Genomic DNA, 22,699 nt, shown 5'->3' with positions numbered 1-22,699 from the left:
CCTGCAGGCAGATAACCCAAGTGTGATGACTGCAACAGTGAATACAGTCGAACATCTACATTTATGGTAAGTGTGCACAACTGTACTTTCCTATTTTATAACAGACTGTTCAAAATCTCAGTGAAAATTTGTTACAGTAGTAAGTTTTACCTAAAATGCTGAACTTAGACTATGGTACATGTTCAATAGATTATCTATAATACTCTCTAGTACTACTTTGTATCCATCTCTTCTGATGAATGTTTGTCTCATTGTAGGAAAGCCCAATTTTTGGCACAAGCGGACAAGAGGAGCTGGCTAAACGTCTGGCTGAATTGGAGCTGAATCAGAAGGTCTTAAGCATTCTTGGGGATGATCAGAGTTGGTTTGAGGATGAATTTGGCTTGCATTCTACTTCAGTACGACAGCAATATAAGAAAGAAGGGCAGCAAAGGCTACAGCAGGTGATAGATTTACCAGAAGTGATTCCAAAACCAGAAGAGGAATCTGTATGTGTTGTACCACACACGCAAGCAGAAGTGGAGGCACTGGCAGTGTTAGCTGTGGAGGAACTCTGGAAATGGAAGGAGCTTGGGCATGATTTGCACGGTATCAGTGCTTCACTTGATTTCCTAGGAGAGCCCTCCAAGTGTCCAGATATGGAGAGCATCAGTAAGCGGGTATATAAACAGGTAATGCAGCAGGTGAAAGAGTAACTTTTGTTCCTACAAGTAATTATTATCAGATTAAAAAAGTCGTGCTGCTTCTGATTATGAGAAAGCTGAGGCTCAAAGAAGTACGGTAGGAAAATGCTTTGCATGTGCATGTAGTTCCAGAATTTTTTTTAAATGAAGTAATAATTAATATTCCAAACTTCTGTAGGGCAGCTCAGACGTGCAGAGAAATTGTGTAAAAATTGGATACAGACATTCTTTGAACGTTTTTGACAGTTAATAAAACAGAAGTACTGATTTTTATGGTTTTATTTTACAAGCAGATGCATCTTATTTTAAGATTATATTGTCATAACATTTGATCGTCTATTAGTGACCTTCTTCTGTGAATCAACTAATGTGTAAAATAATCCCATTATCTTTTTGATTGTTTTTCTCTGTAGTTCCACCTTCTGCTAGAACATCCTTGGAGGGCATACCCCTGAGCAACCAATTTTTTTTTCTGCCATTTGCTGGACCTGGATCTCACTCCTCATGTTTGAGTTGGAAGTGTTGCCATGTTAGATGTATAAGCTTCAGGAAACTCTGGCCCAGCATCCATCCAATCATGCATTTTCTTAAACGGGATCTGCATTTGTGCTCTCTTTTGAGAGAGAAAAAACTCACATCCCTGAGATTTGAATTTTATGACTGACATGTTTACTCATATACCCTACAGTTTGGTTGAATTAAACATTTTTTTTGAACTATGCTGTTTGTGATTGTTGGCCATCACTTCTGCTTGTAGTGTTTGAAGACCCTTATTCTTGGTGGAACCATGTCTGATCTTTCACAAGGATTGGCTGTCCCTTAGAAGTAGCCCATGTTGTCTCTCAAAAGTAGTGTTAGCATTTTCCTTAATCAGTTCATCCTTCCCCATGCTTCTTTAGAGGTGTAAAAACCAGGGGAGAACAGTCTTGCTCACAGTGGACATTCATAAGATGAGTGAGTGAATTCCAGAAGATGGAACAGCTGTTCATCCCCTCTGAGGAAGAGAAGAGTTGGCAACCGCTGAACAAATCCTGCCTAAACAGATTGCTGCTTCACTGTCATTTGTCACTAGATGGGAAATCATCCATTGGAAAGTGCTATTTTTCAGATGTTGCTTCATCTGGGGTATGGCAGATTCCAGTGCTTGCTTTGTTTGTCTGTGTCTCTCACCTTCACCAGCCATTTTTGCTAGGGCCATGACTCCAGAAATCTTGCCCCATTTGCTAATGGGCAAGGCACAGTTGTTGGGTCTTCCAGGCCTTCCCTTCAGCTCCAAAAAAGATCTTCACCTGAACTTTCTTAAGGTTAAATGTACAAGGAATACCTGCTGGGCTGTCCACTCCACAGATCTTTGCAGAGAGCCCACAGTGCACTTCTGACTAAGGAATCAGCTTCCTGATTTGCCTTTGTCAGACAAACTCCTTTTATACCATCAGTTATTGGTGATCATCTTTTCATTAACTGACTAATACGGCCATTTTCCTGAATACAGTACTGTGAAACTTGTAAAAACACAAGTCCCTTTATACACTTTTAAAGTCACACTAATCAGTTTTCACAAGCTAGATGTTACAATTAGGTTCCCTCTACCAGCAAAAAAACTTTTTGGACTTGTTTCAATGGGGTGTAGGACCTTGACAACCCATTGACATTCCTGTTAGCAAGTTCAGGCCTGTAGCTTATGATGTATGGGTAATTTTGTGTTGTGGTTTGTTGTCTGTTCAGTCATTGCATTTTGATGTGCTTGGTTGCCAGGTTGAAATTCTTTTATCCAGAAGGTTGTATTTTAGTGAGCAGAAGAAACACTTTGCACCCAAACAGTCCCTCTCTGCCTGAATGTGTCCTTTCATCATTGCTTCATTTTCAATGGATGTGTTGCTTCTCAGCTTTAATATCTTGCAACAACACTGCTCTCAGACCTACCTCTGATGTGTGTATTAAAAGGGTGAATTCATTAGTAAAGTCAGGCATCACTAACGCTTGGTAAATATGGCTTTCCCCTCTGGTACACGTTTTCTGCGTAATCCAGCTAGTGCAAGAAAAGCCTACACGTTTTTGTAGTGGAGGATGTAGGCCAGTTATGGTCCTGTTTTGTTGCCACTCTTCTTCTTATAAGGTATTCCAGATATAGGTTCATAGGTAGGTACTAGGCTATTAGCCCTAGGACCTGTATAAGCCTAGCCAAAAAGGTACCCCTGGCTTTCGCCACCCAAGAAAATTATTTTCCTGTGTCCCTGTCGAGCAGAGCCACAGAAGTGATCCCTAGGGTGAATTGCCTATTTCCCATCCAATCATGAAGATTTTTCTTGAAGAGTGCTAATGAGGAGCTCTGTTTGACATAGATAGGTAGTCTGTTCCAGAGTATGGGAAGTCTTTGGGACAGGAATCTATCCCTCCAGCATGTTCTGTTTATTGTGGTGACAAGGTTTAGGTCCCTAGAGCGTGTAGCGCAGAGGGATTGGGATTTTAAGTGGACCATGTCCAACAGCTCTTGGTTTGACATAGCTTTGTATGTTAGGCAGAGATTGCCTCTGAGTAGGCGATATGCGACAGAGTAAAGCTGGAGTTTTTTGAGACGGTCTGCGTAGGACATCTATTTGAGGCCAGTAATCCTCTTTGTGAGGTATTTCTGTGGCCTTTCCATTTGTTGTAGATGTCTTCTGAGGTACATACCAAAAAGGGTGTTGTACTCTATAATGGGTCTAATGAGTGATGAGTAGAGGGGAACAATGACCTCTTTTTTTCTGGATGACAAACCTTTTGTGATGAGGTGAGCCACGTAGAAGGATTTCCTGACCACTGTGGCGATGTGATTATCAAAGGAGAGACTACTGTCCACCTGTGTCCCAAGGTCTTTTATCACACTGTCGGCATTAAGTAGACTACCACTTATGTGGTAGTTCATGGGTACAGAGTTTTTTCCAAAGGGGATGACAATACACTTTTTGGCATTGAGCTTCAGGCCATGGCTTTGATACCAGGCATCTGTCTCAGTGAGACCCTTTTGTAGTATGTCCACATTGTTAGGAGTTTCAATTATGGTTCCTAGTTTGCAGTCATCTGCAAACTTTGTTAGCCAAAGACCTTCTGTGCTAGCCTGTGCTTCAGAGAAGTAGATACCAAACAGGAGAAGGCCCAGGACTAGACCCTGTGGTACTCCACTTGTCACTGGTCTGAAGTTGGATTTGGAGTCGTCACTGGTCTGAAGTCGGATTTGGAGTCTGCTACTTTCACAGTGTGGGTTCTGTCAGTGAGCCACTTGGCAACCCATCTTGTGACATAGGGATTTATACCTAGTTTAGTGAGCTTATCTATAATTCCAGAGTGAGGGATGGTGTCGAAAGCCTTGGCGAGATCTAGATAAGCTGTGTGAACCACCTTACCCTCATCTATGGCTTTAGTGACTGCTTCAAAGAAGTCAATCAGGTTTAGGTGACATGATCTACCTTTTACAAACTGGAACTGGGTAGGGTCCAGAGTTTGGAGATTACCAATGTCTTTGTTTGAGTTCCATGATGATACGTTCCATGGCCTTGCAGACCAGGCTCGTCAGGCTAATGGGGCGGTAGTTCCCATGGTCCGTCATGGCTCCCCCTTTGTGGAGTGGGATAACCGTCGCGGTGCACCATTCAGTGGGCACAAAGCCTGAGGTGAGGCTATGATTGAACATGGTACTTAGGTAGTGTGCCAGTTCATTCTGTAGTTCCTGCAGAATGCAGCCTGGGATATTGTCAGGTCCCATGGATGCTGTGTTCTTGACTTTGGAGAGTGTGTTTTTTTACCTGTGCAGCTGTGATTACAGGAACTTTGCATTCTTCCAGTATAGAGATGGGCCCTCTAGGGGGTGGGAGGGGGGTAAAGTTAGCACTGAACCTATCTGCCAGGATGTTGGCAATATCATTTGGTTCTGTATATTTAGTGTCATTGTGCTGTAACTCGGAGCAGATCTGAGTATTGCCATTGAGATTCTTAACAAAGCTATAGAATGCTTTGTGGTTGTCTTTAGAGTCAGTGGCAATTTTGTTTTCGTAACTAGCTTTGGAGGATTTTATGAGGGATCTCAGCTTCTTACTGAGGTTGACCAGGGAGTTCCTCCTGTCATGGGATTTTACTCTTTTTTGCAACAGTTTCTTCTGTTGTAGAGTTTGTTTATGGCAGAGGACCTCCAGATTGGCTTCCTTTTTTTGGAGGATAGCATCTTGGTTCTATTAGGGATAGCATGATCCATGCACTCGTGTAAGTGCTTACAAAGTGCATTTGTGTAGGATTCAGCAGTCGTACCTCTATTGTCCGTCTGCATGGGTGTCATGAAGCTTGCCACTTCTGTCTTAAGAAGTGTGAAGTCGGCTTTGGAGAAGTTTTTTATGGTGGTTTCCCTAATTGGGAGTGGGGGCGGGATGTGGATGTCTAGGGTGATTAGCTTGTGGTCGGATCTGACCAATGAGGAATTGACCTCTGGTGTGGAACCCGGTTGCCCATGTTGGTAATGCCCAGGTCTAGGATATTGCTGCCCTTGGTGAGGGTGTGAATAAGTTGATCCAAGGCATTGGAATTTATGAATTCCAGAAAACGTTGAGCAAAAGAGTTGGTACATGAGTAGTTTTCCCAGTTAATGGTAGGGTAGTTGAAATCGCCCATTATTAGGGTGTTGGGTTGTACCCTAATACTTTCCAGTGCCTCAAGAAATGAGGAGTGGGAATCCTGGGGTATGGTAGGGGGTCTGTAGCAAGCTACAATTTAGATTGTGGTCTTGCCCAGAGTTAGTTGCACTTGGATAATCTCAGATGCATTATGCTGTGCAACTAGCCTGGAGGTGTGGATATCCTTAATGAATATGGGCACGCCTCTACCTTTAGTGCTTTGTTCCGGGTTAGGTGGCCGATAGGTGTGGTATGAATTATAGCTTGGTAATGCAGGGGTGGTCTCTAGAACTTTGAACCAGGTCTCTGTCACTGCACAGATGTCGATGTTCTCCATTTAAAGGAGTGCCTCGAGTGAGTGCATTTTGAGGTTTAGACTTCTAGCATTGAGTAGCATTACCCTCAGATTTTGCTTGCTTGTACCTGTTACGGTGGTGAATTTGTCATTTGAACCTTGCCTAAAAAAGGCACTATAGGGGTGGCAAGAGCCTTAGCCAGTATCCAGAATCCCAAGGGCGACAGGTGCAGGCCATCTCTGGCAAAGCATTGTGGTCTGTCAATCATGTCGTCCCAGGCAGACAAATACTGGATCCCCTTAGAATGACACCAAAAGCTTAGCCAATTGTTGAAGTCAATCATTTTGTCCTTGTACTGTGGTATCATTCTGGGTGATGGCAGGATGCTACTCAGGGCTAGGGTCATACCTGCCTGGGCTACAAGATCGGAGAGTTCTTCCATGTCTTTTTTCATGTAGTTCAGGGAGGTATGTCTCAGGTCATTCACACCAACATCAGTGTCATATTTGTATTTGTTGTGGAGTGACCTGAGTGCATGCATTATGTGGTGGATCCTGGCACCTGACAGACAGCTGACAGTAACTTTCTCCTTATTTAGCTTGGTGAGTGGAACATCAGTGTGCCTGACTATAGAGTCACCTATGGACTAGTGTGCTGGGTACGTTATGCCTTATGGGCGTGGTTAAGTGGCACAGAGTTTGTGGGCTATGTGTCATTTGGGTTGTGTTGGGGGATGGAGTTTGCTTGCGTTTCTGCTTTGGAGGCCCCTGATGCTTGGGCAGGTTTTTATTGAGAGCCCCCGCGAATGTAGGCGTGTGTTTTGTGTTTCTGTGTGTGTATTTTGGTGGTGTAGGTTTTCAGGGACTATGTGATGAGTGTGGTGTGGTGCAAGTGTTTACCTTCTCTTCTTGACTGTCTAGTCCAGTCTTGGGTGAAGAGAGCTTTGCTTCCAGTTTGGCTATGGTAGGAGGAGAGAGTTGTCTGTGTACATGCGGCCATTGCTGCATTGCCCCAAGGTGCCCAGATTCATCAGGTAGATGAGAAATCACCAGGAGCTTAACCCTTAGACATGCCTGGGTAGGTGCTTATTTATTAAGTACTAAAACCTGCTTTCCTCTAGACAAGTGAGGAAAGTTGAGTGCTGTAGTAATTTTCAGCTTATTTAGTGCTTACAACGAGTTCTGAACAAGTGCTGAGTTCAAAGAAACAGATTTGAGTGCTGAAACTGAAAAACTGGCTAGTTCTAAGGAACAAAATTAAGATAGAAGGCTTCCCTCCAACACAGAAAGGCTTGGGGGCTCAGAAGCCTACAAACAGTCTAGACCACTTACAGGAAAGGCAGGAAACAGGCTTACATTTTTTTTCCCAGATGCTCTCTTTGTAAACAGTAGGAGTGCCTGAAATCAGAATATGATTTCACTACACTCAGTTGAGTGAGCAAATGAGATGGGCCCAGAAGGAGTATCCAAACACAAATTTACAAGAGGGGTGGGCAGTTTCAGAGCCACCAAGATTAACACCAAAACAAAACCAGGGAGGGTGGATGGGGAACTAACTGAAAAAACAGAGTCAAAACTTCCAGTTCAGTTAATATTCAATGCAACACAAATAAATCAATTAAAATGCTGTATTATTTGAAAAAAGTGCAGATAAAAGGTGCTTAAATACTCTTATACGTCCATTTGAATACAGCTAGATCTTAGCCGACCAAAGCTCAGGTTTTAAGCAGAAAATATTCCAAGATGTACCACTTAAATAGGCAGTAACAGAATATCAATGAATGAGACTACCCCTGACTGCAATTACTGTCTATGTAGAAATTCTAACAGGCAATAAAATCTAGCAAGCCCTAACTGAAAAAAGTGTCAAAACTTCCAGTTCAGTTAATATTCAATGCAGCACAAATAAATCAATGAAAATGCTGTATTATTTGAAAAAAGTGCAGATAAAAGGTACTTAAATACTCTTATATGTCCATTTGAATACAGCTAGATCTTAGCCGGCCAAAGCTTAGGTTTTAAGCAGAAATATTCCAAAATGTACCACTTAAATAGGCAGTAACAGAATATCAATGAATGAGACTACCCCCGACTGCAATTACTGTCTATGCAGGAATTCTAACAGGTAATAAAATCTAGCAAGCCCTAACTGAAAAAACAGAGTCAAAACTTCCAGTTCAGTTAATATTCAATGCAACACAAATAAATCAATTAAAATGCTGTATTATTTAAAAAAAAGTGCAAATAAAAGGTACTTAAATTCTCTTATACGTCCAGTTGAATACAGCTAGATCTTAGCTGGCCAAAGCTCAGGTTTTAAGCAGCATATTTGACCCTGTAATGTAAAAAATTACTTTTCTTAGCATTCACCATCAAGCTTGCCTGTCTTTTGGATACAAGCGTGGCTGCAGTTTTGGTAAGTGCGACTGTCAAACTTCTCAATGGATGACCATTTTTTCTAGGTATGCAGCAGCATATCATGAATGGGGATTTAATGACATCACTGTCTACCGAAATAGACTATAAGTAGCTATTTTTTTTTCTTGGCAGAGGAAGAAGTTGTATCTACCCAATACCCTTTGATCAAATCTATCATTGTCAAGTATCTGGCATTTCTTTGATTCATTAGCATTTCATCAGTTCGTGGCATGGGATAGCTCTTAAACCCCACTACATAACTGCTCTGAGCAGCCAAGTGCTCCGGATTATGTGAAACGCTCCGCATTTGACCATAAGTGAACTCACTGTTATACTGATGTTGTTCGTGTTTCACTGTTGCAGTCATTACATTTGGGTTATCTGCCTGCAGGTAGCCCTCAGCCAGCCTGAATATCAAAATCTTGGATTCCTGCTTCAGATGCGGTCTCTTCTTCCATGATGTCAGGTCGTCAGGGGTATAAAACATGCAGCCAAAGCCATTATATCAGTCTTTCTTGCCACACGGTGCCTGAAGCAAGTGGCCGGTCAGCAGACTCCTGAAATTTTCGTTTTCGAGTTTCAGAACCGAAGTCTTCAAAAAGGCTAAGTACCCCGTTGGGGATCCTTTTTCTTGCTCTTAACCAATGTCAGTAAAAGTTAACAATTGTATTACCTGTGGAAAGCAAATACCTCATAAATATTTTCATTTGTACTGCATTCCTTGCTTAGGCCCAGACCACAACGTCCCTCGCTGTCAGTTTTGTCTCTTATTCAACCCCCGGACTATTCGTCGTCTGTTTCTTTTTGAAGTAAATTATTTTGGTACTCTGTCTAGCTATCCAGAAATGGCTTCGATAAGGCGTCCGACTACCGACATTCCGACAAAACATAAAGATAAAGTTAGAGACAGACCACATAGGTCCAAAGCTGCCGACGACACTTCCGTTAAGCTAGTCACCAGTTCGCCGGTACTCAGTGAGGCACTTTTGCAGCCCCCCTATACCCGCTACTTCAGATTTGCAGGCCTCTACTGAGACCCATTCGGAGTTTGGTAAGCCGCGAGATGCTTCTTCGACTATGGAACCTGCGGATGTCTCTACCTTGGATGTGTCCGGAGCCACTGTGCAGGCACCGGCTTCTAAGGGTGTATTCAGGCCTACTGACTTGCATTTCAAACCAATGCCATCTTCTTCTTCAAGGCCTAAAACTCGCACCATGCCTAGAAAACCGACGTCCAAACTGCATAGTCAGGCCCTTATACCTAAAAAGCAAATGATAAGAATGGCTGATGACCTTATTACTTTAATTAGGGGAAGCCAGTCTTCACCCTCTAAGAGACCTAGAACTGATTTTCCTTCTGATTCTTCTGATCAAGATTCTGAAATTTCTGATGTTCTTCGTGTTTCACTGTTGCAGTCATTACATTTGGGTAATCTGCTGGCAGGTTGCCCTCAGTCAGCCTGATTAGCAAAGTCTTGGGTCCTGCGTCGGTTGCTGTCCCTCCTTCCATGACGTCAGGTTGTCAGGGGTATAAAACATGCAGCTGACGCCATTACATCAGTCTTTCTTGCTGTGTGGTGCCCGAAGCAGAAGCAGTTCGCAAGTGCCGGTCGGCCAACTCCTGAAATTTTTGTTTTCGAGTTTCAGAACTGAAGTCATCAACTTAAAGCTAAGTACCCCGTTGGGGAAACTTTTTCTTGCTCCTTACTGATGTCAGTAAAAGTTAATAATTGCATAACTAGAAAATCTTATGCTGACAAATGGAAAAGATTCTGTGCCTGGAACCAATCTTTAGGGATGAGCACAGCAGCGCCCAATTTACCTCAGATTTTTGCAATACTTAACTGAGATGCTTCACAAGGGACTGTCTTTTTCCCTCCATTAAAATCCAGGCCTCAGCTGTTTCAGCTCACTATAACACAGAACCACCCCTCTTCTCTCATCCTCTGCTCAAGCAGTATCTCAGAGAGGCAAAAAACTTGAGACCACCCAGGAAAGCTCCTGCCCCTGTCTGGGACCTTAACTTTGTTTTGGAGAAACTCACTCTACCTCCTTTCGAGCCAGCTGCTACTGCAGACTTGAAAATTCTTTCTGGGAAAACAGCCTTCCTTTTAGCAATCACTTCAGCTAGAAGGATATCTGAATTACAGGCCCTTATGGTAGTGGAGCCTTTCATCATCTTTCATGCGGACAGGGTATCTCTCAGGACCAATCCATCCTTCATACCCAAGGTGGTTTCCAGTGTGGCTCTTAATCAGTCCATTCATTTGCCAACCTTTTTTTCCAATCCACAGAACAAAGGGGAATGGATTCTGCATTCCTTGGATGTGCACAGACAACTTAGATTCTACTTGGACAGAGCTAAATCTCGAAGAAAATCTGAACAATTGCTGGTAGCATTTGCTGCAGGGGCAGAGGGGAAGGCTATTTCAAAACAAACTGCTTCTAAATGGATAAGCCATTGCATTCATTTCTGCTATAAGCACCATAGAAAACCTATCCCCCAGCGGATCAGATCTCACTCCACCAGGGCTGCATCTACTTCTGCAGCCTTTCTCAGAGGTGTTCCTACCAGGGATATCCTAGAAGCTGCTACCTGGAGTACTGTACATATTTTCACCAAGCATTATCATTTACCAATTTTCTCTAAATCCAGAGCTGGCTTTGCCACTGTTGTCTTGCAGGGCCTTATAGCTGGCCGTAATGCTGAATAAACTCCTCCTCCATTTGGAATCTACCCAAATGCAATGACTGCAACAGTGAAATACAAAGAACATTGTACAGTTGTGTACACTTACCATAAATGTAGATGTTCGAGTGTATTCACTGTTGCAGTCCTGGTTACCCTCCCTTCAGCCCCCTAGTTTTTCTGGCTATACCTCTATTTTCCTTTAGTATGCTTAAAAGCCTTTTTGGTGTATTTGCTTTTGGTTGGAGGTATACTTTTGTGTTTTTATGTTTATTTGCTCCCCATTAGGGGGGCACCTGACATCTGGGGCAAGAAAAACTGATGGAATGGCGTCGGCTGCATATTTTATACCCCTGACGACCCGACGTCTTGGAAGAAGGGACAGCAACCGACACAGGACCCAAAACTTTGTTAATCAGGCTGACTGAGGGCAACCGGCCAGCAGATTACCCAAATGTAATGACTGCAACAGTGAATACACTCGAACATCTACATTTATGGTAAGTGTACACAACTGTACTTTCCTTCTGATTACCAGGATTTGCCCTCATCTACCTATGAGGATTCTGATGCAGAGGACTCCATTCCCTCTGCTTCCCCTCCAGAAGATTTTTCTTTTGGTGAAACCTTGTACACTCTTAGGGAGTATTTCCGTTGGGAAAGCCGGGATTACTCTGACTCAAAAAAGAGGCTTAGAGAATTCTTACTCCTCCCTCAACACAGGCCTTTAGCTATCCCTCCTGTCCTGGACATTGTGGATGATGCCTTCATGGAATCTATCCTGGTCCCAGACACTTTACCTCCAGCTCCCAGGAAGCCTGACAGGTATAACAGAATACCTGACTCTCACAAGTTCCTCTTCAAGAATCCTACTGCAGACCCAGAGACCATTTCCCAAGGACCTAAAGGCATTAAGGCTACTACTGCCAAAATTCCTACCCCCTCTGATAGAAATTCTAGGGCCTTGAACAGATGGGGTAAGAAGGTATGCACTCCTGCTACTTTGGCCATTGGGGCCTTAAACTGCCAGTTTCATATGTTAAAGTATCAGCAGCATATTATGGGACTACTTAAACAGAAAATTATGTTGATTCTTGACTGTGCTGAAAATAAAGAATTGCAGGATTTTATGCATTCTACTGAACAAGTTGGTAAACATACTTTACAATGTGGTTTTGACTCTTTAGAAGCATCTTGCAGGGCTGCTGTCACTGGGTCTGTACTTAGAAGGCATGCTTGGCTTAAGGAGCAAAATTTGCCAGATCATGTTAAACCTAAATTACTGGATGCTCCCTTAAACCAAGACCGCGTGTTTGGCAACAAAGCAGAAGTAGTCCTTAAAAAGATGGAGGAAAAAGCTAAATCTATGCTAACTGTTAAAGATTTCCTGCAAGTACAGCCTCCTAGATTTAGCAGGCATTGGCCTTCTAAGAATTGGTCCTTTCCTGTCTCTTCCAGGCCTTCTCAGTCCAAACCCAGGAACAGCCGACCACCTGGGCTACAGTCTCAAGGTACTCACAAGCCTAAGCAGTGGGGGGCTCCCACTTCCAAAGCTGAAAGTAGTAAGACACCCCCCTATGGAAAAATATCACAATGACTTAACCTTAACCCTTCCAAGCCCTGCTCGACTGCCTGCTCCCTTAGGGGGAGAGATTGCCCTGGATGCAAAAGACTGTGAGAACTCATTACCCAGGACAAATGGGTTTTAAATATAGTTTTCCAAGGATACAGATTCCACTTCCACACATTACCAACCCCAAACGGTTGGCCAGACCTACCCCCAAATCAGTGGGCAGAGGCTCATAGCAGGTTCTCTCTCTCTCTCTTCTAAGTATCGGGGCTATTCAGCCTGTCCCAGCAGAAGAAAGGGGACAAGGTTTTTACTCAAGACTTTTCCTGGTACCCAGAAAAGACCGCTCCTGGCATCCTATCCTGGACACCTCTATTCTGAACACCTTTTTGGTAATCCCAAAATTCAAAATGCTAACACTTCAACAGCTGCTTCCTATGCTAGGCAAAGATGCCTGGTTTGCAACGTTAGACTTAAAGGAAGCTATACCTGCACATTCCAATAAGAGAATCTTGCAGGAAATACCTACGCTTCAGAGCAGGCTCCGTGCACGATCAGTTCTCTGCAATTCCCTTTGGCTTATCTACTGCGCCCAGGGTGTTCACAAAGTGTCTAGCTCCCAGTCATTGCATTTTGCAGGCAAAGAAATATTCAAATATACCCATACCTGGATGATTATCTGATTCAGGCAGAAAGCCAGACATGTTACCAAAACATCTGGCATTTGTAAAGAAACTACTAACCTCACTGGGGTACACCATAAACGAAAATATATTTCATCTAGTACCCTGCCAACAAATTGTATTCCTGGGAGCAAGCTGGAACACAACTTCCCAGATGGCCTACCTCACGCCAGAGAAACAAGTTTGACAGCCTACTTCAAACTACTGGCCACAAAGATGCAGCTATCTGCAAGGAAAATCCTGCAAGCCCTGGGGTTCATGGCCTCTTGCATTCTTCTAATTCTATATGCAAGACTGCATATGAGGAAACTACAATGATATCTAAAAAGCCTATGGTGTCAACATTCTCAGGACCTGGATTCAATGATTCCTATCATTCCTTGCGTAAAGACAGAGTTCCTTTGGTGGGCAGAGGCCTGCTACCACAACAAGGGGTTCTCATTCACTCTACCCCCTGCCGCCCAAACCCTAACAACAGACGCATCAGACTATGCATGGGGGGCTCACTTGGCAGGGCAAAGCATTCAGGGCAAATAGAACCCGAGTCAGATGCACCTGCATATCGATCAAAAAGAAATGTTAGCTGTACAGAATTCCCTGACAGCCTTCAAGGGCCACATTCTTCCAGGACAATTATTGTTAAAGACAGAAAACAACCACTGTTATGTGGTACATAAGCAGGGGGGGACCCACTCGCACCCTCTCTGCAGAGTAGCCATGGCTTTGTGGAACACAGCCTTGAGCTACCAAGTGCACCTACAAGCTGAATTCCTGCCAGGCAAGCTAAATTCACTGGCAGATTACCTAAGCAGAAATCTCATGGACCCACATGAGTGGAAACTGGAACCAAAGATATTCAGCCTTTTGAGAAACAAATGGGGGAATCCAGAGATGGACCTGTTTGCCTCCCCTCAGAACTACCAATTGGACAAATTCTGCAAACAAACTTCCCACAGTCAGTCTTGGAAAGTGGATACCCTGTCCTTCACCTGGGAAAGCCTCTCAGTTTATGCCTTTCCCCCTCTGCCTCTCCTCTCGAAAGTTCTGCTAAAGATCAAACAGGACAAACCAAGGACAATACTGATTGCACCAGACTGGCCACGCCAACACTGATACCCCCTCTTGGGTGGTATGACACTGCTGGAACCATGGCACCTGCCTCAGACCCCTTCCCTGCTGTCCCAGCAGGAGGGCCAGATTCTGCACCCTCAATTTCAAACCCTGAACCTTGCAGCCTGGCTAATTCCTTGAGCTCTCCAATAACATCCCTCAGTACGCAGGTGCTAGATGTCATTCTGGAGGCAAGGAGGCCTAGTACTAGAAAATCCTATACTGAAAAGGGGAAAAATACTCTTCCTGGAGCCAGACTCAAGGGATGGGCGCAATGGTGCCCAGCTTACTGCATATTCTTCAGTACTTAACAGAGATGCTCCACAAGGGCCTTTCCTTCTCGTCAATTAAAATTCATGCCTCTGCCATTTCAGTTCATTATAATACTGAACCACACCTCTTCTCTCACACCCTGCTAAAGCAATTCCTCAGAGGGGCCAAAAATTTAAGACCACCCAGGAGAGACCCTACTCCAGCTTGGGACCTTAACTTTCTATTGGAAAAGATCACTCTACCTCCTATTGAGCCAGCTGCAACTGGAGACTTGAATTTCCTTTCCTGGAAAACAGCCTTCCTTCTAGCCATCACTTCTGTCTGAATTAGAGGCCCTCATTGCAGTGGAGCAATTCATCATCTTCCATGCAGACAGGGTGTCCCTCAGGACCAATCCTTCCTTTATGCCCAAGATGGTGTGTAGTGTGGCCCTTAATCAGTCCTTTCATTTGCCTACTTTTTTCCCAAATCCACAAAACAAAGGATAGCGAATCCTGCACTCTTTGGACGTGCGCAGGCAACTTAGATTTTATTTGGACAGGACTAAGCCTCTCAGAAAATCTGAACAGCTGCTAGTTAGCTTTGCTGCAGGGGCAGAGGGGAAGGCCATTTCACAGCAAGCCATTTCTAAGTGGTTAGCCCATTGCATTCATTTCTGCTATAAGCACCATGGAAAACCTACCCCACAGGGGATAAGATCACATTCCACCAGGGCTGCATCTACCTCTACAGCCTTTCTCAGAGGTGTCCCTACCAGGGACATCCTAGAAGCTGCTACCTGGAGCTCTGTACATACCTTCACCAAGCATTACCACATGCTTATTTTTTCTAAATCCAGAGCTGGTTTTGCCACTGCAGTTTTGCAGGGCTTAATAGCTGGTCCTAATGCTTTCTAACTTCCTCCTCCCTTCCTTAGCTTTGGGAATCAACCCAAATGTAAGGACTGCAACAGTGAAACATGAAGAACATAGTACAGTTGTGTACACTTACCATAAACGTAGATGTTTGAGTGTATTCACTGTTGCAGTCCTGGTTACCCTCCCTCCAGCCCCCTGACTTCTCTTGGCTATACTTTTCTTCTTGTTTAGTGTATTTCAGCTTTCTGGTGTATTTGCTTTTTGTTGGAGGTGTAACCTAACATATAATTGCTTTCCATTATGGGGGCACCTGACATCTGGGGCAAGAATAACTGATGTAATGGTGCCGGCTGCATGTTTTGTACACCTGACGTCATGGAAGAAGAGACAGCATCCGACGCAGGAGTCCAAGACTTTGATATTCAGGCCGGCTGAGGGCTACCTGCAGGCAGATAACCCAAATGTAATGACTGCAACAGTGAATACACTCAAACATCTACATTTATGGTAAGTGTACACAAATGTACTTTCTGCATCAAACAACTTTGGCTCCGCTACACAGCTTTTGATTGATTTGTATACAGCATGTATACAAACCAATCAAATAACTACTACGCTGTTCCACATTGAACAGCATTGGTTGTGCTTCGGTTTTTGATTGGCTCATATTTTGCAATTACAGCCAATTACCATTGTAGCATACGAACCAATCAAATAACTGCTCCAAAGGGTGGGAGCCAATGAGAGCTCCCAAATATGAGAACATTCTTGTACCAGAAATGGTTGTGGAAAATTGCGTTTAAAGAGAGAGCGAAAAAATAAAAATAGAAGCAAAACAGTACCAAAGTAAATAACTGCAATACCAGCAGTTAAAAGCATTCCTTTTAACTGCTGGTATTGCAGTCATTTACTTTGGTGCTACTTGCTCTATTTTATTTTTTTCCCTCTCCTTAAATGCATACCTCTCAACCTCCTAGTGTAAGAAATCTGGACAAAGCCAATATATCCAAGCATAATGTGGTGATTAAAACCACCAAAATAGGGACAATTTTTAGATATTGCTCTTATAAGCATAGCAAGTTGCCAGAATAACAGGTTTTGTGTTACCATACATGATCTGAAGGATATGTCTGAAACTCAAATTTCTGTCATTAGCTTATTATTTCATTCCTCTGTGATTTGCCAGAAAACTACATGTTTTATGAGGAACAGACCAAAAATATAAGGCAAAAATGTGGGCCTTCTGCAAAATTCTGGGCAGTTGAGAGAGATCACAAAGGTGTGTGTTTGTGTGTGTGTGTGTGTGTGTCACAGCTCTCAAACTCTTAGCACAAGACATCTGGACATAGTCTTAATTAATGGGGGGACAAAGGCCCAAAAAAGGAATGAATTTTAAATATTTCTCTTAAAAACTTAGAAAGTTGCCAAAGTAACAGGCTTTGTGTTACCATACATGTTCTGAAGGATACGATGTCTGGAACTCAAATTTCTGTCATTATTATATTATTTCATTCCTCTGTGATTTGCCAGAAAACTATATATTTTATGAGTAACAGACCAAAAATATGAGGCAAAAATTTGTGCATTCTGCAAAATTCAGGGCGATTGAGAGGTATGAGTGAATGTCTGTGGGTGTGGGTTTGTGTGTGTATGTGTGCTTATATTTTGGTTGAAAAAGTCATGGCGATGGTCAAGATAAGCTTTTCGTGCAGTGCAAAAATAGGGTGTTCCACATATTGACTGTTTGTCACACGTTGCTGTGGTCTGTGTTCCACATTGGCCTCTTAGCAGGATAAGACCTATGTAAATTGCTTCACATACTGATTACTGCTACCACTAGCAGATAAACTGCACTATACACACAAGCCCATTATTTTCTTTGCTCATCTACAGACAAGACAGTATTGTTTTCAAGGCCACAGTTTTCCAGAGCAGTAAGTGAAAAAGCTTTCTCACAGCTAGCACCTGCAATGTGGAACTATCTTCCACAAAATATCAGAAAGTTATAGAATTTAAGTATCTTTTAAAAAGGTACTTATTCCATTTTTTACCAGTGAATATAAATGTTGCTGTTTTGAGAGTGGCTAAAGATCTTGGCTACAAGCAGCATGTTCATACTTTCACAACTTTGTGTATTTATTTTATTTACTTTTGAACCCCTGAAATTGCACACATGTTTTGTGTGTGTTGATTATTTATTTGACTTTTTTTTTCTGGGAAAGTCCAACTGGGCCAGAAAGTCCCCATTTTCAGTGGAGGTCCTGGGAGAAAAGCTCCATAATCACAATCTTACAAAAATCAAGTACAGATATTTTAAATCACAAAGTATCATGTTGTACTACAAAACATCAAGTACAGCTATATGTTCTTCTATATCATTGTTGCAAATTTCTTTACAGTAGGGATTCCCTGCCGTAGGACAGCTCGACATCCGGCCAGCATGCAAACACCTTCGGTTGTAAAAGGGACGTTGTACATCACGCTTATGCTTCCCATGCCTGACATAGGACGGTAACATACGGGCATACCATCCTCAGAACTTCTTTTCCACCAGTCCGAACGCCATCTTCGATCGTTTGTCTGAACGCTCATTTGTCTGTTGGTTACAAAGCCATTTTTCAGATAACTGCTCCATTGTTTTTTTTTTCTTCTTATAGGTTCATAGGTGTGTACTAGGCTAAAGGCCCTGGAGCCTTTACAAGCCTAGCCCAAAACAATTTCCCAGGCACCTTGCCACCCGATGTTAGTTCACAGTGCCCCTATCCAGTAGGGCAACTGGAATGATCCCTGGAGTGAACTTTCTGTTACCCATCCACTCGTTAAGATTTCTCTTGGAGGGCCAGTGAGGTGCTCTTCTTGACATGAATGGGAAGCTTATTCCAGAGTATGGGCAGTGTTTGGGAGATGAACCTGTCTCTCCAGCATGTTCAGTTATTTGTGGTAATGAGGTTGTGATCTCTGGAACATGTGGCATGGGGGATTGGGATTTCTTTAGGTGTAGCATTACAAGTAGGGCTGGGTCTGACATGGCTTTGGAAGTGAAGCAGAGATCACCTCTAATAGACGATAAGAGACTGAGAACAGCTGAAGTTTCTTGAGTCTGTCCATGTAGGACATGTGTTTAAGGCCTAAGATCCTTTTTGTGAGGTACTTTTGTGGCCTCTCCAGCTGTTGTCAGTGTCTGGTCAGGTTGATGCCAAACGGGGCGTTATATTCGATGATTTGTTTAATGAGGGATGGGTAGAGATGGATGATGACCTCTTTCTTCTTGGATGCGAAACCTTTGGTTATAAGATGTGTCACTCAGAAGGACTTTCTGACCACAGTGGCAATGTGGTGGTCGAAGGTGAGGTGGCTGTCGACCTGGGTGCCCAGATCTCTTATGGCCCCATCAGTGTTCAGTGGGCTCCCATCAACGTGGTAATTCGTGGGAACTGAGTTTTTTCCAAAGGAGATAATAATGCATTTTTTGGCGTTAAGCTTCAGGCCATGGTTCCGACACCAGTTATTGGTCTCAGAGAGGCCCTTTTGTAGGATGTCTGCATCACCTGGGAAGTTGATAATGACTCTTAGCTTGCAGTCATCAGCGAACTTGGTCAGCCAGAGTCCTTCTTTGTTGTCCTGGGCTTCTGAGAAGTAGATGCCAAACAGGACTCAGGACTATGGGACTCCACTCGTGACTGGTCAACAGTCTGACTTGGAATCTGCAACTTTCACTCTGTGGGTCTTGTCTGAGAGACAATTTGCAACCCACCTAGTGATGTAAGGATTGATGCCTAGTTTGGTGAGTTTATCAATGATACCTGAGTGGGGAATGGTATCAAAGGCCTTGGCCAGGTGAAGGTAGGCTGTATACACTGTCTTACCCTCATCCACAGCCTTGGTGACTGCCTCGAAGATGTCAACCAGGTTCAGCAGGCAGGATCTCCCCTTGACAAAGCCAAACTGTGCGGGGTCAAGAGTTTGGAGATTGCCTATATCTTTGTTAAGCAGATCCATGATGATGCGCTCCATAGCTTTGCATACCAGAGTCGTCAGGCTAATGGGGTTATAGTTTCCAGGGTCTGTAGTTGCTCCCTCTTTATGGAGCGGGATGACTGTAGCAGTGCACCATTCATTAGGGACATAGCTTGAGGTAAGGCTGTGATTAAACCGGACACACAGATGTGGTGCCAGTTCGTTTTGTAGCTTATGTAGGATGCAGACAGGGATATTATCAGGTCCCATGGATGCTGTATTCTTGGCTTTGGACAATGCATCTTTTACCTGTGCCACAGAAATGGTGGGTACCAGGCTTTCTTCTGGTATTGTAATAGGGCCCTTGGGGGGGGGTGAGGGAGAGGGTAAAGTTGACACTGAATCTGTTGGTCAGTATGTTGGCTATATCTGTTATCTCAGTATAGGAGATGCTATTGTGCAATACCTCAGAGCAGATGTGGGTATTGCTTTTGAGGTCTTTGATATAGCTATAGAAGGCTTTGTGGTTGTTTTTGGTGTCATCCTCAATTCTACCTTCATAGCTGGCTTTAGAGGATTTGATAAGGGATCTCATCTTTTTGTTGAGACTGATAAAGGGAGATTTTTCCAGTCTTGTGACTTCATTTTTTTCTGCAACAGTTTCTTCCTTCTGTTGTAGAGTTTATTGATGGCTGGGGACCACCAAATTGGCTTCCTTTTTTTGGAGAAGAGCATCTTAGTTCTATTTCGTATGGCAAGGTCTGTGCATATGTGTACATGCTCGTACAGTGCATTGGTGTATGATTTGGCAGTCATGTAGCTATTTTCCATTAGCATGGGTGCCGAGAAGATAGCCACCTCTGTTTTTAGGAGCCCAAAGTTGGCTTTAGAGAAGTTTTTCAGGGTGGTCACCTTGGCGGGGGGGGGTGTATGCGAGATGGAGATTTCCATGATGATCAGTTTGTGGTCAGGTTTAACCAGGGAAGAATTGACTATAGGTGTGGAGCAATGGTCTCCCATGTTGGTGATAACCAGGTCGAGGATGTTGCTTCCTCTAGTGGGGGTTAGAATGAGCTGGTCTAGGCATTGGAATTGATAAATTCCAGAAAGTTTTGGGCCTGTACATTGGTACTTGAATAGTTTTCCCAGTTGATGGAAGGGTAGTTGGTCACCCAGTAAGAGAGTATTGGGTTGGATCTTGATAGATTCCAGTGTGCTTAGAAACTTAGAGTGAGAGTCTAGGGCCATGTTTGGGGTTCTGTAGCAGGCTATGATTTGTATCGCCGTCTTACCCAGTGTTAGTTGTACCTGAAGTATCTCGGATGCATTATGCTGGGCTACCAGTCTAAAGGTGTGCGTATCCTTTAACAATATGGAGACATCACCTCCTTTGGAGCTTCCGGCTGTTTTCTGGGGCTGAAAGGTATGGACTGAGTTGTAGCCTGGGAACACAGGGGTGCTTTCTGCCTCTTTAATCCATGTCTGCATTACAAGACAGATGTCGACATTCTCCATTTTGAGGAGAGCTTTGAGCGAGTGCATCTTGAGATTTAGACTTCTAGCATTGAGCAGCATGACTCTCAGATTGCATTTGTTTGTAGCTGTTAGGGTGGAATTTTGGTCTTTGGAACACTGTCAAAAAAAGGCACTATAGGGGTGGCAAGAGCCTTAGCCAGTACCCGGAATCCCAGAGATGACAGATGCAGGCCGTCTCTGGCAAAGCATCGAGGTCTGTTGATCATATTGTCCCAGACAGGCAGATACTGGATCCCCTTAGAATGACACCAGAAACTTAGCCAGTTGTTGAAATTAATCATTTTCTGCTCGTACTTTGGTATCTTCCTTTATTTTTGTGATTGTTGGTTTCATGTCATCCAGAAAGGGAAATTGCCAGTGTGGAAGTCAGATTCCCCATAAGGACCATCATGAGCAGTGTTTATTTTACTTAGGTGCTTCTCACAACCGTATGTCTTGTCCTATGTGTCAGGCATTTGTTCCAATGACCTTGCATAGTCATCTCTTCTCTTTAGCCATTTACTTAGAGAACCAACGTTTTAAATTGTTGGCTAAGGGTGCCATTGAGGAATTGTTCTGGCCCGAGGGTCAGCTGTCTGCGAAGAAGGTGGCCAAGAAAAAATGGTCATTTTTCTTCAGCTGTACTGCCTCCACTGGAGATCTCTTTCAAGGTTGGTGAAGGTCCAGAGGACCACCCAGTTTTTCAGTTGGATTCCTGTGCTTTTACCATTTTGGAGGCCAGCATGGATCAGGCTCGCATGTCCTCGGAAGCTATGCAGACGTCCATTTCGGATGTTCAGGGGAACTGCAGCTGATACTTTCCAAAGAGCCTAGGGGTGTTCTGCAAATCCTTGTTGGAGAGGAGATTCCCACTATACTTATATAGTGTTGTCAGGGGTCTGAGCCTCCTGAGATCTTTAGGGCTGAAATCCCTGTGACAAAGCATCAGAAAGCTCATCATCATTCTCCTGCTCACAAGGTTCCTTAATGTGAATGGTAGGATTTCACACAGGGTCTGTTGAATGCCCTTATGGCTTTGAAGCCCCCTCAGGGGTCTCTGTTCCTGCTCCCCCTTTGTCTTCTACTATTAAGAGGCCTAGGGAGCAGGTTGTATCACATAAGGATGTGGATTCTGATGAATCCTTGACTTATTCTTCCCAGATTCCTTCTCCCTCGGGCTGTGGTTCTAAAGAGGAGGAATCTATTAGTCCTGATTTTCCTTTTGAGGAGATTTCTTTTGGTGATACAGTTTCCTATATGATGGAGTTTTTTTAAGTGGGACTGTGCCCAGGTCTCAGATATGTTATGAACTTCATTAAATGGAGTGTCACAAGCCCTCTGCTGTCCCTCCTGTTCTTGCTGCCTTGTTAAACACCTCTTCTGCAGCTTCCCAGGCTCCTGACTCTCAGCCCCTTGCCAGTAAGAAATCTGATCGGTTTTATAAGGTGCCTGAGGATTGCAAATTCCTTTACAAGTGTCCCTGGCTGAACCTTCTGTTGTTTATGTTGCATCTGATAAACCATCTAAGCTTTTACCTTTTACAAAGTAGCTTCCCTCTGACATGGACAGCAAGAACTATGGAGAGGTTGAGTAAGAAAGTATATACTGCTGCTACCCTGGCCTTTAAGGCTGTGAATTATCAGACACACATGACCAGATATATTTTGGTTCTTCTCTCTCAGGCTTGTCAGGTTATTTCAGACTTTCCTGACTCTGAGAGAAAATCTTCTGCTCTTTCTTTACTGGGGTCTTCTTCTCAAGTTGCTCACCATTCTGTTAAATGCAGCTATGATGCAGCTGCTGCCTCATTTAGCGCTGTTGCTTTTGGTTCTGTTTTGAGGAGGTATTCCTGGCTTCGCCTTCAACCTTTGTTTGCCTTATGATTTAAGGCTAGGCTGATGGATGCTCTTCTAGATGGTAAATATCTGTTAGGTGTTGCTGCTGCTGAGTTTTTTTTAAGTCTCTTCAAGACAACGGTACATCTTTGCAGGAATTGAAACATACTTTTT

General features: G+C 43.6%; 1 protein-coding gene across 1 annotated transcript in view; it reads left to right on the top strand.

The window, feature by feature from the left end:
• Nucleotides 1–22,699, top strand: part of CEP350 (centrosomal protein 350) — a 3,609,946-nt gene that overhangs the window by 3,368,203 nt on the left and 219,044 nt on the right. Inside the window, exon 32 of the mRNA XM_044085746.1 lies at nucleotides 258–671. Within this exon, the coding sequence (XP_043941681.1) occupies nucleotides 258–671 (414 nt within the window). The remainder of the gene's footprint in view (nucleotides 1–257; nucleotides 672–22,699) is intronic.

This window comes from Protopterus annectens, chromosome 10.part0 (genome assembly GCF_019279795.1).
Source record: "Protopterus annectens isolate FY-2018-M chromosome 10.part0, PAN1.0, whole genome shotgun sequence".
Lineage (NCBI taxonomy): Eukaryota > Metazoa > Chordata > Ceratodontiformes > Protopteridae > Protopterus > Protopterus annectens.
This window is presented reverse-complemented; position numbering and strand designations above follow the sequence as displayed.